Here is a 21300-nt window from a genome sequence, read left to right on the forward strand (position 1 = left end):
CGATCTCGAAACGAGTCGGGAACGACCAACTACCTATTTGCTTCGGAAAACCTTGGACGGTCGACGGCAATCCGCTCCGGCTTGTTTTGAGGTCAGTTCCGTCGCCCCAACCAACGGCTGAAAAAAGCACCGAGCGGCATCGCCTCGGGCGGCGCACACCAGCCCACCGGGGCAGCAGGAGCAGCAGGCGACGTGGCCGTCACCGTCGGCTAGAGCGGCGCCGCCGTCCGCGTTGCGCACGCGTCGCGACGCCGAAGTTGGCGTCGAGACGGGCGCACAGCTGGGCCCGGGTGCTTCTGGGCCACCTCAGTACCGCGCCGACTACCCGCACGACGATCCGAACATGCCGAGCTGATAGCCCGCTATCAGAGCGTATCCGAGACACCGAGAACCAGCAGTGTGCGCGACGATGATGATGAGGCCCGGAAAAGGCCGAAACGAGTGACGCGTTCAGTGCGAGATGCAGGGCGCGCAGGTGGGCGAGGGCAACGGCGCCTCCCCCGCGGCCACGGGGGCCACGGGCACGGCCACCACCAGGAGTCACGTGAACGGCGGCCGCTTCGACTTCGACGACGGCGGCACCTACTGCGGCGGCTGGGAGGAGGGCAAGGCGCACGGCCATGGCGTCTGCACCGGCCCTAAGGGCCAAGGCGCCTACTCCGGCTCTTGGCACTACGGCTTCGAGGTGTCGGGAGTCTATACTTGGCCAAGGTAATTTTATATTGTGATGCTGGCCGATCTCGGCTCTCTGCGACCGCCGTCCTTTTTGCTTATTCGCACCCGACCACTGTTGTTGTACGGCGCACGTAAATATTCGGACCCGCCAGCCACCAGCTGTTGCCATAAATCTGCGGCAAACGGGTATATGCCAGTGCAGTGTTGCCGGTGCCTTTCGCCAACTGACCATCCAAAAATCGACCAAATCGCCCACCTCGTTATGCTCAAAATACCAAATTTTCTTTTCGTTTTAATATTCCAAACCTATTAAAAAAACAAAAATTTTTTTTCTATCTGTTGTCCTACTTACAGGTATGTGCTTGGAATTTTGACATTTTTCACGCTCAAGGTCATCTATTTCACAAATTGAACCGTTATCTTCCTTAGGCCCCTGTTAAACGACCAGTTTGAAAAACCGTCGAACTAACCAAACTCTTTTCTTATTAATGGACTACCTACATCCTGACAGAAAAACCTACCAAAGGAGAATCGTCTCGAAGATAGAAGTTTTTCACATTTATGTTCGCCATTTACATCCGAAAGATCCCCAAGTCCATCAAAATTTATTTGAGGATAGCTCACACAAGGAAATTGTGAAAAGTTACTAATAAATTAAAGGAATTGTGCAAAAAATAAATCAGAATAAAAACAGATACTTTAAAACATCTGTATAATGCAACAAATACGTAAAAACCACTTCAAAATAAAATAGAATGCCTCAAAACACCAAAACTTCTGTAAAGTATGTCAAAATACTTTGACCAGGCGCCATAAACCATTGAAGTGATTCAAAATAAGTTTGGAATATAACAAAATACGTAAATTCAGTCATCTAGATATAGATTATATACATATGTAGAAAAAACGGAATTATACATCAAAAAAGAATTAAAAATAAATCAGAAACTTTACCACAAAAATTCCGAAACATTTCAGAATACTTGGAAGTCTTGGAAACTAGCAAACTTATTTAATTATTTCGGCCAAAAGTTAATCAACGGTATTGCCATAAGCCTGTGATAAATGAGTGAAGTGTTGCCAACACCTTTCATCCGCAGGTAGCCAATTGACCATCCAAAATTCGACCAAATCGCTCAACTCATACTCAAAATACAATATTTCTTTTTCGATTTAAAGTATTCCAAACTCGTTACAACAAATAATTTTTGATATCTTTTATCATATTTACGGTTGTTGGCAATTTTGACTTTTTCATGTTCAATGTCATCCATGATGTCTGTCTTGGGTCAGTGTTAGACGAAGAGTTTCAAAAACCGTCAAGCTAAACAAATACTTCTCTTATTAATAGGGGTCTCTGTTTTTCTATGAAATGAAAGATAGAACAGAAAATAGTTAAAAAAATAGACCGGTAGCATTTCGGGCCATTTTTTTTTAGGATAACTTTCGTTTCTTATTTTATTAGTTTCGCCAAATCTGTGTGATCAAAATAATTTGATGTAAGGGAAAGTAAATTTTAATGGTGTCAAATTATGTCTTGAGTCTACAGTTAATTCCATTAATTATAATAAATTCGATGTGGTCAGTTTATTTGTTCATTAATTTGTTAAAATTACCTATTTAATTACCATACATGTTTTACCAGAAGCATTTTTTTTCTAATCATTTTGTAACTTTATATATTTCGATGCCAATTTTGCGTTTTTTTTCTTTGGCATATCGCCCAAAAAATCGCCCACCATATCCTGATCACCCAATTTGCGATAAATCGCCCATATTGGCAACACTGTGACAATGTTGCCGATTATTCGAAAAAACTATTATTAATAGTTCTTTTTTGCAAAAAATTTAGTATAAAAACCACCTTATGAACATGATTCATTTTGTTTTACTATTTAGACAAAGTATTTCTTATAATGACAATATTTTTAAAACTCCTCAATAAGTCTCTAGAACTCGGGACCTTTCCCCTGATCTGGCAACACTGGTATATGTTCTTCTCTTCCCAACACCTACAGTGTGATCCGTTCTAACGCGGCACGTCTCGAACATTTATAAATATTTACAGACGTCGAACACGAAATATCTATTATTTACATTTAAACTGTTTAATTTCAATAGAAACGTTATTTAAATTCGTCGAAAAAGAATCTGCTTTTCGACTCACAAGACGCGTGGTAGATTATCGGAACATTAAGTTTTAACATTGACCTTGAGCGTTTCCACCATTTTCAATTTAATTTGATGACATTCGCAGCAGTAATGCTGGAGGTTACTAAAACGGTACGAGACACTTACTTTTCCAGCCTAAACCAGGAAAGTAAGTTTAGACAGTAAATAAATACAGGCAGATAAATCTACTTGCATTAAAAATGCGTTTAGTAAATAGAACATACCTATTTATTGAACATATTGTATTACAAATATTCAACGTTTATTATAATTATGTTGCAGTTTGTACAACTATTAACATTGTATTGACTTTACTTGAAAAGTCAGCGACTTTATTCCTATTAACTTTAATTGTTATTTCTTCCGCAATATTATTGCCATTATCAGCAAATTTCTATTTGCCTTTCACCCCTTTAAATATTTTATTTACTATGTCTAGTTTATTTGTAAAAGATTTCTTTCTCTACGTTTCTTTCGGCAACTTTTGAGGATTTCCATCCCCATGCCTCTGCAAATCTGTAACTTCTAGTTTCCTCAAACTTTTTGAGTACTTTACTTATTGTAGCTATACTAGACTAATTCTTTGATGGTCTGGATAGTTATGGTGAAGTAAGTCACATACCTCCTGTTGACTACGGATTTTATCTCCGCAACCAATCATAATTCAAATTTTAATTCTCTGCTTTTCGCTTAAACAGTCAACTATTTTTCAAAATAATTTAACAACGAATGAATTGGAACTAAAAAGATTCACGTTATACCTAAGGTATCCTGGTGAAATTTGTGAGTTTATCGATGTTTTTTTTTTGAGAAAAAAAAGCTTTAAAGTAGAAAAAAGTTTAAATAAAGAGTAGGTACGTTTTTTAAAGTACAGAAGAGACTATGATTTTTTAAAATAGTCGTCAGTACGACATTAAAGACAATTTTTTTAATTTTTTTGAGAACTGACAAAAAAATATGTACAGGGTGATTAATTAACAATGGGAAAGTCGAAAGCTGAAGATACTACACGTGAAATGGTGACCATTGGCGCAAACATGCCTTATCCTTATCTTTGTAAACTATATCTTTCATACGAGACCAAATAGAAAAATCAAGAGGATTGAAGTCCGGACTTCTGGATGGCCAAGCAAAAATGATTACATGGCCAATTCAGCAATTTGGAAAAACTACATCTAAATATGCACGCACTGGCCAAGAAAAATGAGGTGGAGCTCCGTCGTGCATGAACCACATGTCTCTTCTTAAATAAAGTGAAACTTCTTCAAGCCGTGGAAGCATTTTTACTTGGCCACTCAGAAGTCCGGACTTCAATCCTCTTAATTTTTCTATTTGGAAGAATCTATTGGTTCGTGTGAAGAGTTGTGGCAAAGAATACAAATCGCTGCCAAGGAAGTCAAACGCAATCCCAATATGTTGTTTCAAACTCGAAGATCTCTCAGAAAACGTTGTGTAAAGTGTGTAAATGTCAACGGTGGATTCTTCGAACCCATCATTATTACGAATTTCATTTGTTTTATTGTTAATTGTTGTAATAACATGAAGAAACACTTGGTTTGTTTCGCTTTTAATTTCTCGTATTATCAAAACATAGTGTTCGTCAAATCGATTCTTCTCGAAAACGGATCGAGATACTGTAATGAAACAAAAATACACAATTAATGGAAAAATGATTGCTCTTTCAGGTTTTGAATCAAGTTTCATGTTAGACATACAGGGAAAAAAGTTATTAAGTAAATTTTCGGTAAAATTGGTCGGAAGTGGCGCCCTCTACGAGCAATGCTGAAATTACAACACGCATCTTATTCGTCGCCCAAAAAAATATAGTTTCACAAATTTTCAAGTTCCTAACCTACATATTTTCAGAATAATCGTAAAAAAACTATTCAAAAATTTCAACTTTCAACACCCTGCGCCAATGGTCACTATTTCACGTGTAGTATCTTCAGCTTTCGATGTTCGATGCTCCCATTGTTAATTAATCACCCTGTATAACCTTATTTCGCTGAATTCATTAGAAGGGCTATCTATTTATATTATAAAATATAGAGCGTCCTATTAAAAAAAAAATGTCGGTAATGGCCCAAAAAAATAGAAATTATTGCAGAAAAATTGACCTGTTTTAACGATTTTTTAAAATCTGTACTGGAAAAAAATTTGAATTTTGTTCATTTTGGGACACTGTATTGTTTAAAACCTTTTTCGTGAGCGCGATGTGTTGGTCGCACAACGAATTTATTTCGCGAATGCGGATGTTCGTACTGGTAATTATTGATCCAGCCCAATATAAATAAATGTCGGGAGCCCGTAAATAAATTCCTCTAATCCATTTTGCCAACGTAATAATAATAAATCAGGCGGAGTTTAACGTTTAAAATAGATAATATAATAGCAGCAATTTCCATCGCTACAAGAGGCTCTCGTTGTAGAATCGCCTCGAAATCAAACTTTCATACGGGCCAGCAGCGATGCCATGGTTTCAGGAGAAACCCTTTAGATAAAGCTGTTCATGTGAAAGCCCACATTTCCCAATCAACTAGAAAGCTGATAAGCAGCGGATATCAGTTACCTTTAAAAGCACTTTTTCATGTCGGATGTGTCAGGGAAAACTGTTATCTGTTACAAACATCTGTTTATTGATGGAATTTTAAATTAGTTGCTGGGTTCTCCTCCCTGATTCCGAAGAAATATCAGGTCTTCATATATTTACCCAAAAAAAAATCAATCACTGCTCTGGAGTGCTCTAGATGGGTGTTACACAAAAGATAACCTCACTTCTGACATATTGTGATTACATTTCTGACGTTTTGGGAAAATAAAAAAAAAACATGGTCAAGAAGTAATGTACCTTTTTAGGCGAGCGGTTCACCCCTAAAAAAAGGCATGAACCGACTGAAATTTTTAAAACAAAAACCTACAGCATGAAACATTTTTATTTTATAAAGTTTATTTTTCTGATAATTTACATATTTTTTATATTTTTCGGCGTGGTCAGTCAATTGTTAAACCAAAAAGTTGTAAAAAAAAATTACTCGCCGAATGGCTTTGAAAACGGATTTTTTTTTTATGGACCAAAATAAACATTTTTGGTTCTTTGACAAAAATTCGAAAAATGCTTCGTTTCAGATATATACAATTTAATGTGAAAAAAGTGACGAAATCGGCAAACTTTCGGAATTTTTTTCTCAAAAACTACTGAACAGATTTTAATTCTAAAAAAAGCATAATAATCAGTAGATTTTCTACTTTAAGATATATTTTTTTTTGGTATGGGTCAATCATTTTATTGAAGGTCTAAACCGAGTAAAAAAAGTCTTTTAAAGAAAATTATGATAACACTTCAAATTTAAATTTTCTTTTTACAATATCTTGGATTAGATTATATTTACTACTACTATACTACTACTATATTAGATTATATTTACAATAAACATTATTATGTTTTTTTTTAATCGATATATGTTAACAGTACAAATGTTCAAAAGATCATTTTGTTTGGTTTTGTAGCCGGAGTAAGGTTTTTGCAAGTAACTAGTAAAATTTAAATATTCGATTTTTGCTTGAAAGTTATACCAAAACTAAACTGAATAAGCTTTTTAAATCGTAAAATTAACCTAATAATAATAATTGACCTAGCGGTCTCGAAAAATAATAAAGTTATTGGATAATTTATTGTATAGGATAATTATTTTATTTTTATTATACAAAAATATTAAGAGCAATAAAAGTATATTAATTTCATTTTTATTTAATTTTTAAATAATAAGGTTTTCGTTATTTTCGACAAGTTCTTGAGTTCATTCATTACATCATCAATTTCAAATGGAACATTCTGACATTCATCTGAGCACACTGTACAGCATTCTAGGTTCGAGGACAAACAATTACAATTTTTCGTAGAACATTTTCCACTACATGAACAAAAATATTTTTGAAGCATATCTAACGCAGTTTCTCCTTTCGAAATAATTAAAATCCAAACAACCATTTTCGATTTTCCATCCATGTGTCAATGGATCTAGAGTTACAATTTCACTATTTGTAGACTGTTTTTTTACTCGCTTTAGATCTTCAATAAAATAATTGTCCTATACCAAAAAAAAAATATATATCTTAAAGTAGAAGATCTGCCGATTATTATGCTTTTTTTAGAATTAAACCCTGTTCAGTAGTTTTTGAGAAAAAAAATCCGAAAGTTTGTCGATTTCGTCACTTTTTTCACATTAAATTGTATATATCTTGGAAACGAAGCATTTTTCAAATTTTTGTGAAAGAACAAAAGGTGTTTATTTTGGTACAAAATTCACTATAAAATAAAAAAGGTTCATGCTGTAAGTTTTTGTTTAAAAATTTAGTCGGTTACCTAATCTTACCTAAGCATTATATATCGGAATGCGCATGAGCCTGACTGTTGGACTGCTCTAGGAACAAAGCTATTATTGTCATCAACAAAGACATCTCTTAACAATACAGTGAGACTGATGTTAGTTGAAAATTTAATGTTGAATTTCTTTCTTTAATCGTCTTTAAACTTTTTGTACAAGACGAATATCAAAATTAGTAAAAATACCTTTAACCGTCATTTCAAATGCTATAAAATGAGTTGAAAGCGAATGAGCAGGTTGTATTTACTTCACATTAAATTGCAAAAAATATGTACACATGGATTTAGTTCAGTCTTTTCGAAAGACTATGGGACTATGGGACTTACCTAAAAATAAAAATTCACTTTCTTTAGTCACAAAATTATCTAGTGGTGAGTATATAAACAAATCTTAATCCTAACCTATCAGTAACTTTATAAAAAAATATAAGTGACCTAAAAGAAACTGCCATAAAAATTATTATATTATATACAGGATGTCCTGACTAGCAGTTTCCATTAACACAGTAAGTAAAAACAAATGAAGGTCGAGTGTTCTTCAAAATTGTTTGTTTGGCGCCTTTTTTTGAAAAATGGTATCAGTTTTTTTCGAAATCTAATAACGTTATTCTGCACCCCTTGCCACTTCTTCAATTTGACCAATTTTGCAAAAAGCATGAACTGAATGAACAAATGAATAAAAGATTCAAATGATACAAATAAAAAAAAGTATTGTATATAAAATTCTTGCATAGAAAACGAGCTGACCTTAATAGACACTGACATGGAGGTATTTTGAGGAATGTAGAATTAGATTATTAGGTTTCGGATAAAAAAAATGTCTAATACAATTTCCAAAAAATTAACATCTTAAAAAAATGAGTGTAAATTTGACAATTTTAATTTTTAAATATGTCATATTTTTAGGGTCTAGTTATTTATTAAACCATATTTCCACCTTCACTTGTTCTTTACTTACTGTAGGCCTATCCATGGAAACACCCCGCATATTAAATTTGAAAAACGTCGACGGTGGATTAAAAAACAATTCAGCGATCCCCGACCGCGACCTTAACTTCGTCTGGGTTGAGCAACCGTTCAAAATAATATTATTGATCGATTAAAAGATAATATGAAACGTAATTATATTGGCTTCCGGTTTGTTTGCGATTTTTTCGTGCACTGTCGCGAGTCGCTGTATCGATTGCTTTTAAGGACATTAGCTTACGGGGAACGTGTTATCGGAAGATTGATTCAGGTCGAAGGGGAGGGTGTCCTTGAAAATATGAGACGACCTTGCTAGTGGAGTGCTTTGTGTTCCGTTAGTAAATGAGGATATTTTGTTGAAGTTACTTCACACCGTCAATTTATATTGTATTGATTTTGGTGTAGATAACCGGCAATCGTTTATATCTAAATATTTGCTAGTTGTACACCTTTGCTCTGATTTTTGCAAAACGTAATAAATATTTATTAATAATTATCTATTGGAACGTTTTTACACAGCATGTAAACCAGCAGTTTTGCTCCGTTGTTGGCACTGATCAGGGCCGTAATAAGAATTTTTTACTTGTGCATGAAAACGTATTATACAGGGTGTTTCTTAAGTAGAAGTATTCTGTGTCCAAAAATAAGAGTTTTTTGTTATGTGGGGTCTTAGGACAGCCATTGTCCAGCTACAGCGTGTCCAAAATAAAAAAAATCAGTTTTTAACTTTCAATTTTTAAACCGCTTGAGATATAAATTTGGCCAAAATCGGTGTGCATATTTTTTAACCGAATTTGAAACGTAAAAAATCTCAATAGTTAATAAACAATGACAGTGATTTCTCTCTTTTTTTATATTACCGGAAAAATAAGCTGTATTTAATGCAAAAAGAGCGAATTCCCGAGCGGCTTTTGCCTGACCCTGGGGCAATTTGTATATAACGCTTAGTCCAATCAATCTGTCACGGCCTATTATTAAATTTACAGAAAATATCACCTGGAAATAAAAAATATGATGATGTAGGAAGAAAAATTCTAAGAAAGATAGTGTATTTTTCCTGTGGCGCATAAACGGCGAAGTTAACCTAAAAAATTCATAAAGTAAAAAAAACGTTTTTTCGCTAATAAAAAAAAACTTGAACTCCATTTTTCGTTTTAAAAAGCGTTTAAAATGGTGTTTTCTCAAGAACAAAAAGTGTTTATCATAGAGTCCTACTTTAGAAATGGACGCAAGATTGATGGAATATGGAAGTATTCTATTGAGGAATGTTTCATAGAATTTCAAAATCAATTTCCCGGCGTTGTTGAGTACAAAATTTTTCAAAGTGCAGTTCAGCGTTGTGTTAATGTTTTTCGTGAAACGGGCAGTGTAACAAGAAAATAAGGAAGCGGCCGACCTAAAAAGCGGACTGAAGAATTAAAAGAAAATGTCCAACAAATAATGGAAAATGCGCCAAGAACTTCTGTACGTGTTTTATCACAAATGGTGTACCTGTCGGTACCTGCCACACAGTGTTAGAAAAAGCTCCTTTAATTGTTTGTTATTTATGTTTGCTATCACGATTATTCTTTAAAATAAAGTTATATAGTCATTAACGTTATTGAAACTGACAGCTGCTATACAGCTCGTTGAGAAATGAGCTACTCCCTACGTCCAATGTGTCAGAGCCAACTTCGACCACGTTTTTATTTGAACGCTCGTTATATCGATTGCTATATTACTTATCGAGATATATCGAAAAAACCGTCAAAGATTGACTTTTTTTGTTTTTGCTGTATCTTTTGCAAATTAAGGTTTTGAAACTTGTTACTTGCTGTAAATGTAGCCCTCGGCAAGCAAAAAAAGTATATTTTTTAAAATTAAAAGATATTAAAATTTTTTCGAGATATCAATTTTTCGAAAAAAAGGTCATCTCGAAAATCGGCTCTTCTTGCTCGACGAATAGTCGTAGAGAAACGAATCAGGGCTCATTTTTTTCCTTAAGAGTTGTACTTTCATGGTAAAAAACAGTGATAACGATTTTATTCATTTCAAGTGTCCAAAAATGACTGAAAAAAATAAAAAATTTTTGCTCGCTTTTTTCTTGAATATCTTTTTCGATTTTTATCTCTCGATAATGTCTATTACAGGAACCGATTGCTGGCATTTTTACTAGAATTAAAAAAAAAACGTTTCTCTACGACCTTCTGGAGCCGAGATAATTTTTATTTTCAAAAAATTCAACAGCTATTTAAGTGCTACAGCGACCATTCTTCAAGTTGAAGAGCTCCGAAAACTGAATTCGCGCGTTCAAAAGCGCTCTTACTTTCAAAATTTTCATTATCTCGACTTCTGGACCACGTACAAAAATTATTTTGTACTTAATTTGGAGTAGCTCGACGAGATAAACCAAAATATGACGTTTACGACAGCCTCAAAAGCATAATTACCTTTGAAAAATGTAATTTTCCTTTAGTTTAAAATTATCTCTCCTCTTGTTAACATTTCAATAATTGTTTATGAAATAAAGTAAGTACAACGTTCTATGATAATTATATCTTTTTGTTATAAAAGTATTACAAAATATTTATTTAATTATCGTACAGAAAATTACGTGGTATAAAAATATTCGTCGATTACATTTTTTATTTTCACAGCTTATAAAGTATATCACTCTTTCAATTCTTCAATTTCAATGTTTCAATTCTTCTTCTCTTCAATTCCCTCGGTTGTGATTCATTTTCTTCTTCTTCCATGGTTTCGTTTCCTATATTTTCCACGCAATCAACTTCATTTTCCACACAATTCGTTGCATCAGTGAGTGATTCATACGCGTCAAAAGAATCATCGTCTAATTAGATGTTCGAAGTCTCAAAATTTTCACATTGGGATGCATCACAATGTAAACAAACACTTGTACATTTAAAAAAAATTTTTTACAACCACAGATTTTATTTTTACAACCGCTGACACAGTTACTTGATACTTTTTTTTCAAAGGTAATTATTGAAAGTCTTCAACTTCACTCACTGTAAGAATGAACGTTGTATCACTTAAATAGCGGCCTGTGGAAGTTTTTGAAAAAAAAATTATCGGTTCAAGAAAGTCGTAGAATAATGTTTTTAAAGAAAAATTCGCGTAAAAATGCCAGCAATCGATTGCTGTAATAGACATTATCGAGAAATGAAACTCGAAAAAGCTATTCAAGAAAAACGTGACCAAAAAATTTATACTTTTTTCAAAATCATTTTTGGACACTTGAAATGAATAAAATCGTTATCACTCTTTTTTACTATAAAAGTACAACTCTTATGGAAGAAAATGAGCCCTGATTCGTTTCTCTGCGACTATTCGTCGAGTAAGAAGAGCCGATTTTTGAGATGATCTTTTTTTCGAAAAATCGTTATAACTCGAAAAATGTTTAATATTTATTAATTTTAAAAAAGATACTTTTTTGCTTGCTGAGAGCTACTTTTACAGCAAGTAACAAGTTTCAAAACCTTAATTTGCAAGAGATACAGCAAAAACAAAAAAAGTCGATTTTTGACGGTTTTTTCGATATATCTCGAAAAGTAATATAGCAATCGATATATTTAAAAATACGAATAGATAGGTTTTTTAATAGCTACAACTTTCTCATTTAACTTTTTTCGATTTCAGTTCAAGTTTTTTTATTAGCGAAAAACGTGTTTTTGACTTTTATGAATTTTTTAAGTTAATTAGGACAAGTTTTTCCGACTTTCCGAAATTTTTCTTTTTCGATACATTTCTTTGGATCAATTAGAACTTATATCTACCATATTATCAGTAATAATATAACAAGAGTGAGAATAAATTGAAAATAATTTGACAGATTTTTTGAAAACTTGTTGCCAGGCAATAGTCACGAGAGCCCGCAGGGCTCGAGTGGCTATTTCCAAATGGTCATTTTTTCTAGTATTTTACAATTGTGTCAGTGTTTTGAGTTCTTAATGGTTAGTAAGCAGATTAAATTTGAGTCCAAATTAAAATAAAAAATAAGAAATATGATTTTTTTCTGGACCTCGTTAAAAATTAAAAAAGTATCCGGACCCCACCTAAAATTACTTGCCGACCCCTGCACTAGAGCTTCAATTATTACTGGAAATTTTTTCGAGCACACGAAAATTTTGAAAATTTTGAATTTTCTAAAAAATATTCGTGTGCAAGAAAAAATTTCCAGTTTTTAATTGAAGCTAGAGTGGTATTCGGTAAGAAAATTTCACAATAGTTAGTTGTATTTTATTTAACCTAATGTTATATGTATGTAAGTTACTTTGATTATATATACTGCTTCAAGTTTTTTTGCAATAAAATATATTTTTACCAACTTTAGTTAAGCAAAATAATAAAAAATAAGTCGATAGTAGATCAATCCCTCAGTTTTCCACATACTCATTTTACTAAAGTTGGTAGAAATATATTTTCTTACAAAGAACCTTAAGCACTATGTAATATCAATAAAATTCATATGTATATATTATTAAGAAGGCCATGGAATCCATGTCAAACAAGGTAATCGTGACTTTTGACGTTATTTGACCATTTTCTTTAAAATCGTTGTGTTGTACAATTGAAAAATGGAGCGGTTTGAGAAATACGTTTTATGCAAGTTTTGCAAAAAAGTTAGTGAAATTAAAATGTATCATCGGAACCTAAAATTTTTAATGTATTTATTACAAGAATGCGGGCCAGAAATTTATTCGCCAAACTTGTTTGGGATTATTAAAAATCATTTGCTTCTTGTGTGTAAGAAATATGGAGCTCTTCGTGGATCACAGCAGAATAAGATTGTTTCAAAGTACTACATTTATTTTTTGAAACATAGACATTTTATAAATTTTAGTGAATGTGTGCTTGTTTATTCCCCATTAAGAAAAGAAGACGTGGCTGAGGAATTTCAGCAACATTTGGACGCTTTAATTAAAACTACTAAAAGTACATACTTGGTAAATAATTATTTATAAATGATTTGTACTTATTAAATTATGATAGAATAAATTTGAAGTTAAATATAAATGTCATTTTATTTATAAATGTCAAAAAATTTCCAGTGTAATTTCATGCTCCTTACCCCAAGGAAGAGAAAAATTTCCGGAAATTTTCTTAGTTGCTATAGTAACGCTACAAAATACAGGCCTTTAATTGGCTGAAAAATACTATTGTGAAATTTTCNACGTGAAAAAACTTTCTTTGCAATCCACAAGGTGTATCTTCGTCCCAATAGTTAAAAATTTGCAACAATTCTGTATTAGAAAGTGCCACAGAACTTTGTTTGTGCTTTTCAGGATGTTTTTGTAAAATTTTTCTTTTTGCATCTCTTGCATTTCGAGCATTTTTGAATTCTATATCATGGAAAGGATCAAAGGACCTGTTATACTTATTAAAGTAAAGTTCTTGAACTAATTTTGCCGTTTTATTCCACATTGTCTTTATTACTGCTTCTTTATAATCATTTCCGTCTTTTCTTTTCATGTTATAAGCCCAATCTTTCAAAATCAATGCCAGAGTAGCTGTTGTAGTAGATTGATCCAGAATATAATTTCTTTCTTTGGTGAAGGTCTTAAATTGTCTCCATATAGACTGATTACTTATTAGAGTATTTTTCGAAGTAGTTTCTACAATCTTTTTTGTTATTTCTGCATCAGAAAAGGTACTAAACCGATGATTTTCACCCATTTTATATATCGCGTTGACACAATTAGGTAATTATTTTGACAACTATCTGACACTTGCTACGCAAATAAAAGCCACAGTGATTATTCCCGAGAATAATCACAAGAGATTTATTCCCACTATAATAATGACATAATTGCCTGAAACATACCCTTGTGACAAATAAAGAAGCATTTCATTGGTTTTAAGAAACGTCATAAAATAATCCCCTGAAATTAATGTTCAGCAATTAAACAATTAGTCGCAAAAAAACGAACAAAATTAACAAATACTTGGAGCAACAATTTCACTGTCAATCGAATCGACTTTTGGCACACATGGTCTTTAGATTGACCGTCTTTTCCTTAAATTTAATGAATATCCATCGCTTTTTGCAATGACTAATTTTCCGATAGGTCGTCTATATTTTCGGAGGCAGTAAAAAAGTGAAAAACCACGTAAATTTGCCACTTAATTGCAATTTTCCAACTTAGCGTCACTTAACGTGGGTAAATATTCCCAAGACTCCACAACCTACAAACAATGGTAATGTACACTATTTTAAGTAATAATAAATTCCTGTCGAGTCCCGAGATGCAATAAAATCGCTTTTGCAGTTCCCAGGCCTTGTTTTGTTAAATAGTTGGGCAATCGACTAATATTTATCGCAATTTGTTTGTTTACAATCCCAACGAAACACAAGCCATATAAGCGACTCGGGTAAACACCCAACATTAATCATCCTCCATCTCCATTCATTCCCCCGGTGCGGCTACACGGGCTTTGTTTCTCGTTTGAATGCGACGGATGGAAACTAGGCTATTGATTAGCGGCCCTAAAACGGGGTATTCCCATTCTGTGTTGCGCTAACGCTAAATCGGGCTCCTCTCAAGCTTTACGAGCCTAACGATTTGCGGGTGATTAGGGCTAGAAAGGGAAATTAACCAGCGGTCCTTGTCCTTAGTTGTTAAAAAAAGTTTGCATCCGTCTTGTGATAAATCGAAACAATTTTTTATTGCAAAACACATACTGTACATTACATGGTGTTGCTATGATGGGTGTCCCACCAGGAATCACGACTATCGATATCTCGGAAAGTACTGATCCGATAAATATCAAATTTTGACAAACCAGCTAAATGAGTAGGGTCAACACAACTAAAATATTTAGAACTTTATGGCACTTTCGGTTATACCGGAAGTCGACAGTAACTTTCTTATTTTAAATGGGACACCCTATATAACAACCTTTTTCGATTTCTCCGTCCCGAAAAGATAAAAGTACATTTTTTGTGTAAAAGATAGGGACGAAATTTATTAGAAGAAAAATTTACCAAATTTGGTGGCAATAGGTTTTACAAATTAAAAATTTGTGAAATCAAAAAACATCAAGGATTATTTTCAAATTTGATACAGAAATATATTTTATTGTGAGCAACTTTTCTCAATAAAATTGTTTGACATTTTATATGAAAAAAGCAGTTTACTTGCACAGAAAATAAATTTATTTAGTACATCACAACAAAAATAGTGTATAAAATGTTGTTCTGTAAATACACCAGGAATATTAGCGAAAATAAAAGGGAAACTCGAAAAAAGTCCTATCCGCGAGATTATTGTAAAATTGTCGTCTAAAGGAACATAATACAAGACATCTCTCATCTCGCGAGTCAAAAACTTTTATTAGCTAACTTTTCTATTTAAACAAATAAGTGAGGAAAACAGTTTTTTCACTTTGCAGGGAAAACCATAAATTTTAGCGAAAAGTTACTCTCAGACAGCTTGTAGGGAATAAAATTATCTACAAAATGAGACTTGTTAAAATCGGTTAATAAACAAAAAAGTTATTGCAAAAAAACAAGAAAAGTGCACATTTTTTAATTTGTTTATAACTATCGCATTTATTGTTAAAATTTTATAAAACCTATGACAAGTTGAGGGTTTTGTCAAATTTCAAAAGTGTGCCAAAAGTGGGCGCTGTAGGTGCAATAGTTTTCGCACAATTCAATTTGTTTATAACGGAGGCTCCAAAAGTTATGAACTTTAAGCCTCTGCACAGCCGTTAATTTTCAACCAAACATGATTCTGAAAGCGTCATTGTAATCTTAAAGACGTAATTAAGCGACCTATTAAAAAATATCACCGTTTTTTTGACATTAACATTCTCAAATTGTGCATTAAAAAACGTGCATTTTTTGGTTATAAACAATTTGAATAACATTGTTGCTATTTATGCTATCTCACCGAAAATAGATGCAATGGATAGCTGGCAAAAAAATACAGTTTTAAAATAAAAAAGTACCCTCTACGACCAACAGGAGCCAAGATAAGATTTAAAAAAAAATCGTAGCGCAATTGTTTATAAATAAATATTAAGACTTGAATTTTTCGCAAAATACAGTTTACGGACATAAACTACGATTTCCCGTGAATTGCATTGAAAAATGTGGAAATAGTTTCAAGTTCAAATTGATGCGCGCTGTAAATTTTGTAATATCTTCTATTCATCGTAGAAACTTATTTTTTTTTGGAAACTGGGGTAGCTCGATGAAAAAATAACAATGGGCATATTTACGAATTCATAGAATAGCCCTGAACCCCAGAAAAAATGCATCTTTCATACCTAATTTTGCTTAATTTACAAAAATGTGACAAAAATTATTGTTAAACGAAATATTAATTAAAATTTCAATTTCGGAGTTATTTTACTATTAAATAAATAAATGAAGCTATCGTTAATTTAAAAAGTATTTTTTTTACATTTTAAGGCAAAGTAAACTTGTTTTTTCAATATTTTGTTAGCTATTTTATTACGATTTAAATGTAAAATTGAAGTGAAAATTCATAAATTATTTTCAAATTATTATTTCTCATAAAAATAGAAAAAATTTTAAATTTTAAATTATTGTTTTATATTGGATTATATCTATTACTGAAAATGATTGTGATTAATATTTTTTGAATTAATTTTGATTATGTTGCAAATTTTTTTTTGTATAAAATTAGTAATAAATATAATAAAAAAACTTTATATTAAAATTTCAAGAAGCTAAAATTGTAATTTTATCGACCGCATTATTATTTTTTAATTTTGAGAATTTTGCAATAAATTCAAATGCTGTTTATTCTTTTTTAAATCTTTTAACAATAAATAATAATTTGAAAATAATTTGTGAATTTGAAAATAATTTGCGAATTTTTACTTTAATTTTACATTTAAATCGTAATTTTAACCGATTTTAATTTAACCAGTCTCATTTTGTAGATAATTTTACTCCCTATAAGCTGTCTGTGAGTCACTTTTCGCTAAAATTGATGGTTTTGCCTGCAAAGTGAAAAAACTGTTTCCTCACTTATTTGTTTAAATAGAAAAGTTAGCTAATAAAAGTTTTTGACTCACGAGACGAGACATGTCTTGTATTATGTTCCTTTAGAAAATTTTACAATAATCTCGCGGATAGAACTTTTTTTCGAGTAAAAATTTAATTTGCTTGATCTAAAAGTTCAATGTGAACTAGGAAATTGGTCGGTAAGCCATCTGAAATTGTACTAGATTTATACAATTGGCCTAGCTCTGGCAACACTGCACACAACCGTGTATAATAACAATATTAATTTAATTAAACATCGGCGATTCCAGAAAAGTTTCAAGAATAACCACAATCCCACAAGCCTACACGTATATCCTACGGCCAGCAGCTCGGCACATACATACATAGTTCAACATATTATTATTGTCTGGATCGTAATCCGTTCGCTAGATCGCTAGTGCACTTCTAATTTTAGCCGAAATATCGTACACTTTCAAGTCCGAGGGGAAGACGCTCAATTCGAACGCGATTGCGGGATCGACGGCATGGGCTTTGGGATACGCTGGGATACGAAATTCGAGGCGACGCACACGGCCCCGAAAACGTAAATGAATTGTGACTGAGCTTTGACATTTACGATTCGGATGCGGATGTTTCGAGTTTAGAGATTTATCTTTCTCCACACGTTTTATTATGGGATGCTAGTCGCTGTTTGTTCCTCGAGAATGTCTAGAAAAAAGTTTTTTAAAATCTACCACAGGCTTACACACTAACATCTAAATTAACACCAAAATTTAGAACACAAGAGATTATTAAAATATCAAAGAACGACGTCATTAAAAGTGACAGGAAGCAGTGATTTATTTCCGCGTGGTAGTACGAATGCATGATTAATAATTACGGAGCTAGCGTGAAGTGATGCAATCAATGCGGATTTCTGCAGAAAATGAAAATGTGATAGAGGTAAATAATAAAAAATAACGCTAAGAAGATGTAAATACACACTATTTACGCCCAAATTCTATCGATAGTATGCATATTTTACTTCTACACATTAATTTTGAACCCATATATCCTAAACTCAAAATTGTTAAATCAAAACCCAACAACCTATAAACCCTGAACCCATAAAACCATAACCCATAAACCCACATACCACAAATCCATAGACCATCCATGAACCCTAAATCTTTGCCCATATATCTTTGATCCATAAATTAAAAACCCACTAACTCTCATTCCTCAACTTATAAACCCTAAATTCATATGCATTCGGAGTTAAGTTATTAAAAAGACTGGTTTTAGTTTTAAGAACTTCTTTTTTTTATATTAACTGCTTTTTTAAACTAGCAAAATTATGGGTTTTGGATTGATGAGTTTTGATCTGATGGTTTATGAGTTTATGGATTTGGCATTTATGGGTTTAAGATTAATGGGTATGGTGTACGAGGGGAGAGTTATTGGAATTATGGAATATGGGTTTATGGGTTAAGAAGTCAGAGTTAATGGGTTTCTGTTTTATGGGTCAAGAATATATGGGCAAAGTTTTAGGGTTCATGAGAGAAAGGTCTATGTGGTTAGGGTTTGTGGGTTAATATTTTATGGGTTATGGGTTCAGGGTTTATAGGTTGTCGTGTTTTGATTTAACGCCTACGGGTTTAGGCTCTAAGGTTCAAACTTAATGTGTACAGTTTATTATTAGTAGTTAAAAAAATTAAGCAATTCCATTCACATGCGGGCTGTCGAATTTTGAAGCGAAAATCTCATTAAACTCAGATGTAAATATACCTGTTGTTATAAAACTTTTATTAAAGTGATTTTGTAAAATCACTTATTTTGGTATCAATTATATCTCCTTAAAATCCCAGTTTCGAAAACACTGTACTTATTTAATGATTTAGCAATAGTAGACATTTTCAGACGACAATCTTCGAGAACTATGTTTCCTTTTTTCTGAAAACATCAGGATCGGTTACTTCAATCAAAGGACTTCAATTTCTTGTCATTGTTATTTTCAAATGATTCCAACCTTTTTAAGATGTTCTGTTGCTCTATAAAAAAATTGATGACACAATTTATTCTTCTTGTCTAACTGTGTTAAAAATACAATACAACCATTTCGATTACGGGGACCAAAGCTACCCGTTTCTTTCAATTTTTGAAACGGCTCTGAAAATAACTTTCTATCCGGTTGACACCTATTCAGATAAGTTTCTACATAACTTCTTGCTGCAGTTGGTTCGTCAAAATTTTGTTGACAACAAACCGAAACCATTCATTTCATTGTTAGTAAACAAGTTGTGACGAGGCATTTTTATTATATGTGTTTTATTATTAAAAACAAGATTTAAAGAAAAAGCTAAATATATATTAGGAACAAGCAGACTTTAACTTATTGACAATAAAATTCTTCTTCTTCTTCTCTTGGATACCTCAGGTAGACAACTAGTTAAACTCTTTTTTCACGAAAATGTCAACAAAGAATACATTTTATTCGTAGAAAAGTATGAAGAACAAATGTTTAATAGCAGAAATTATATACTGTGAGGATAAAAAAAAAATTGAGTCCTTTTACATATGCACTGCATGCTGAAGTAGACCTACCTACAAAATGTGGAAAAATACTAGTTAAATTTTGAATTCTGATGATAAACCCTTGTAGATTTGGCCCAAATATCTACTGTGTCGAAACATATTGAAGGAAAACGATGTTTTTCTTTTTTCTTCGACTCCCCTGTATGTTTGTTATTATTAGCTTAAAAAATGGTTACAAATGGATTTTGCGAAGTTTCTTAGTATTTCCAGATCTACGAAATTTCTTAATAAATTCAGGTTTTGGAGATTTGCATACACTCTTGACTACTTTAGCAAACCACCCTGTATAGCGCTCGGCTCCCACCGTCCGAAACTTTTTATAGTCAACGCTGTAGATGTACCTCCGAAAAATTTGGCCGCTCGCCGTCGCTTGCCAATCCCATCCGCCGTGCTTGCGTATGTGCCTCTCCAAAATAAATCACGGATTGTCTCAGAATAGGCGTGAGTAATTCGCGTTAAACAACCATATCTCTCTAATGTGGAAAACACTTTCTCAACAAAAAAAACAAACTCGGCTCAGGTTTACAGGCTAGGGCTTTAACGTAATCGCTTGTTAAATTAGCCTCCGCGATCTGAGAAGCCGCTGGAAACAATTGCGGCCCTCGGCTGGCCGCGCGGCGTTGCCAACTTAGGTCAGTTCAATTATCGCGTGTCGTTTTGGCCCTAAACATCGAGTCGAGAAACTCTAGTGAGCTCTGATCTAGATCAGTAGCAATGATCAGAAACAGATATTTTCTAGAATGTCAGTACAAACAGATTATGAATAAGTTTAGAACGATGAAGAACCAAGGTGTATACCATTATGACCAAAAAAATTCTCATATTCTTCGGGCAGATTTGAAAAATTGTCCAGATTGATAAGTTTTTCAGGAATCACAGTTTGCCAAATTATTTGTCAGTATATTCCAACAAAAATATTTAACAAAATATGATTATTTTGAAAATTGTACAACTTCCGTTATAAAATTTACACTAATAGTACAGTCATTGAAGCTTTTCACCTCCGAAATCTTTGAAACTGAACCGATCGACTTAAAATTTGGCATAGTTAGAGAAAAGGTCAATGGAAACTTTTCTTTCAAAAATAACAGTGGAAATCTATAGAGAATCAAATTTTGAGCAAAACTTGGAATTTTGAGTGAAAACTATGCATTTTCTTAAAAAAAGTGTACTGAACAAAAAGGTAGCTCATAAATAAACATAGAAAATCGTTTTTTAAAAAATGTTGTACGTCCTATACAAAGCGAAATATGGTTAGTGGAAGGGGACTTGTTTTAAGGGGAATACTCAAATCAATGTATTCAACGTCAAATAACGGAAAAAGGATTAATTTTACGTATATAACGCTCCTGGAGTTTTTTGTAGTACTCAAAAAGACCTTTAAAATGAGCACTTATAAGAGTTAATTAGAGCAAAATTGAAGGAGTTATCGTCAAAAACAGATGGGTTGCTCATATTTTTTAAGGAAAAATGTGCAGTAAACGCTGTATCATTTCCATCAGAATTAAAATAAATCGTAGACCCTTTACAATTAGTTTTGTTTTAG

The 21300-nt window shown here is 32.9% G+C and overlaps 1 protein-coding gene across 1 annotated transcript in view; it reads left to right on the plus strand.

The window, feature by feature from the left end:
• The first annotated feature begins 236 nt into the window (after nucleotides 1-236).
• LOC108909335 (junctophilin-2-like) overlaps nucleotides 237-21300 on the plus strand; it is a 33370-nt gene continuing 12306 nt past the window's right edge. Inside the window, exon 1 of the mRNA XM_018713649.1 lies at nucleotides 237-711. Coding sequence (XP_018569165.1) covers nucleotides 461-711 — 251 coding nt within the window. The 5' untranslated portion in view covers nucleotides 237-460. The remainder of the gene's footprint in view (nucleotides 712-21300) is intronic.

The sequence above is a fragment of the Anoplophora glabripennis genome, unplaced genomic scaffold, assembly GCF_000390285.2.
Source record: "Anoplophora glabripennis isolate ALB-LARVAE unplaced genomic scaffold, Agla_2.0 scaffold440, whole genome shotgun sequence".
Lineage (NCBI taxonomy): Eukaryota > Metazoa > Arthropoda > Insecta > Coleoptera > Cerambycidae > Anoplophora > Anoplophora glabripennis.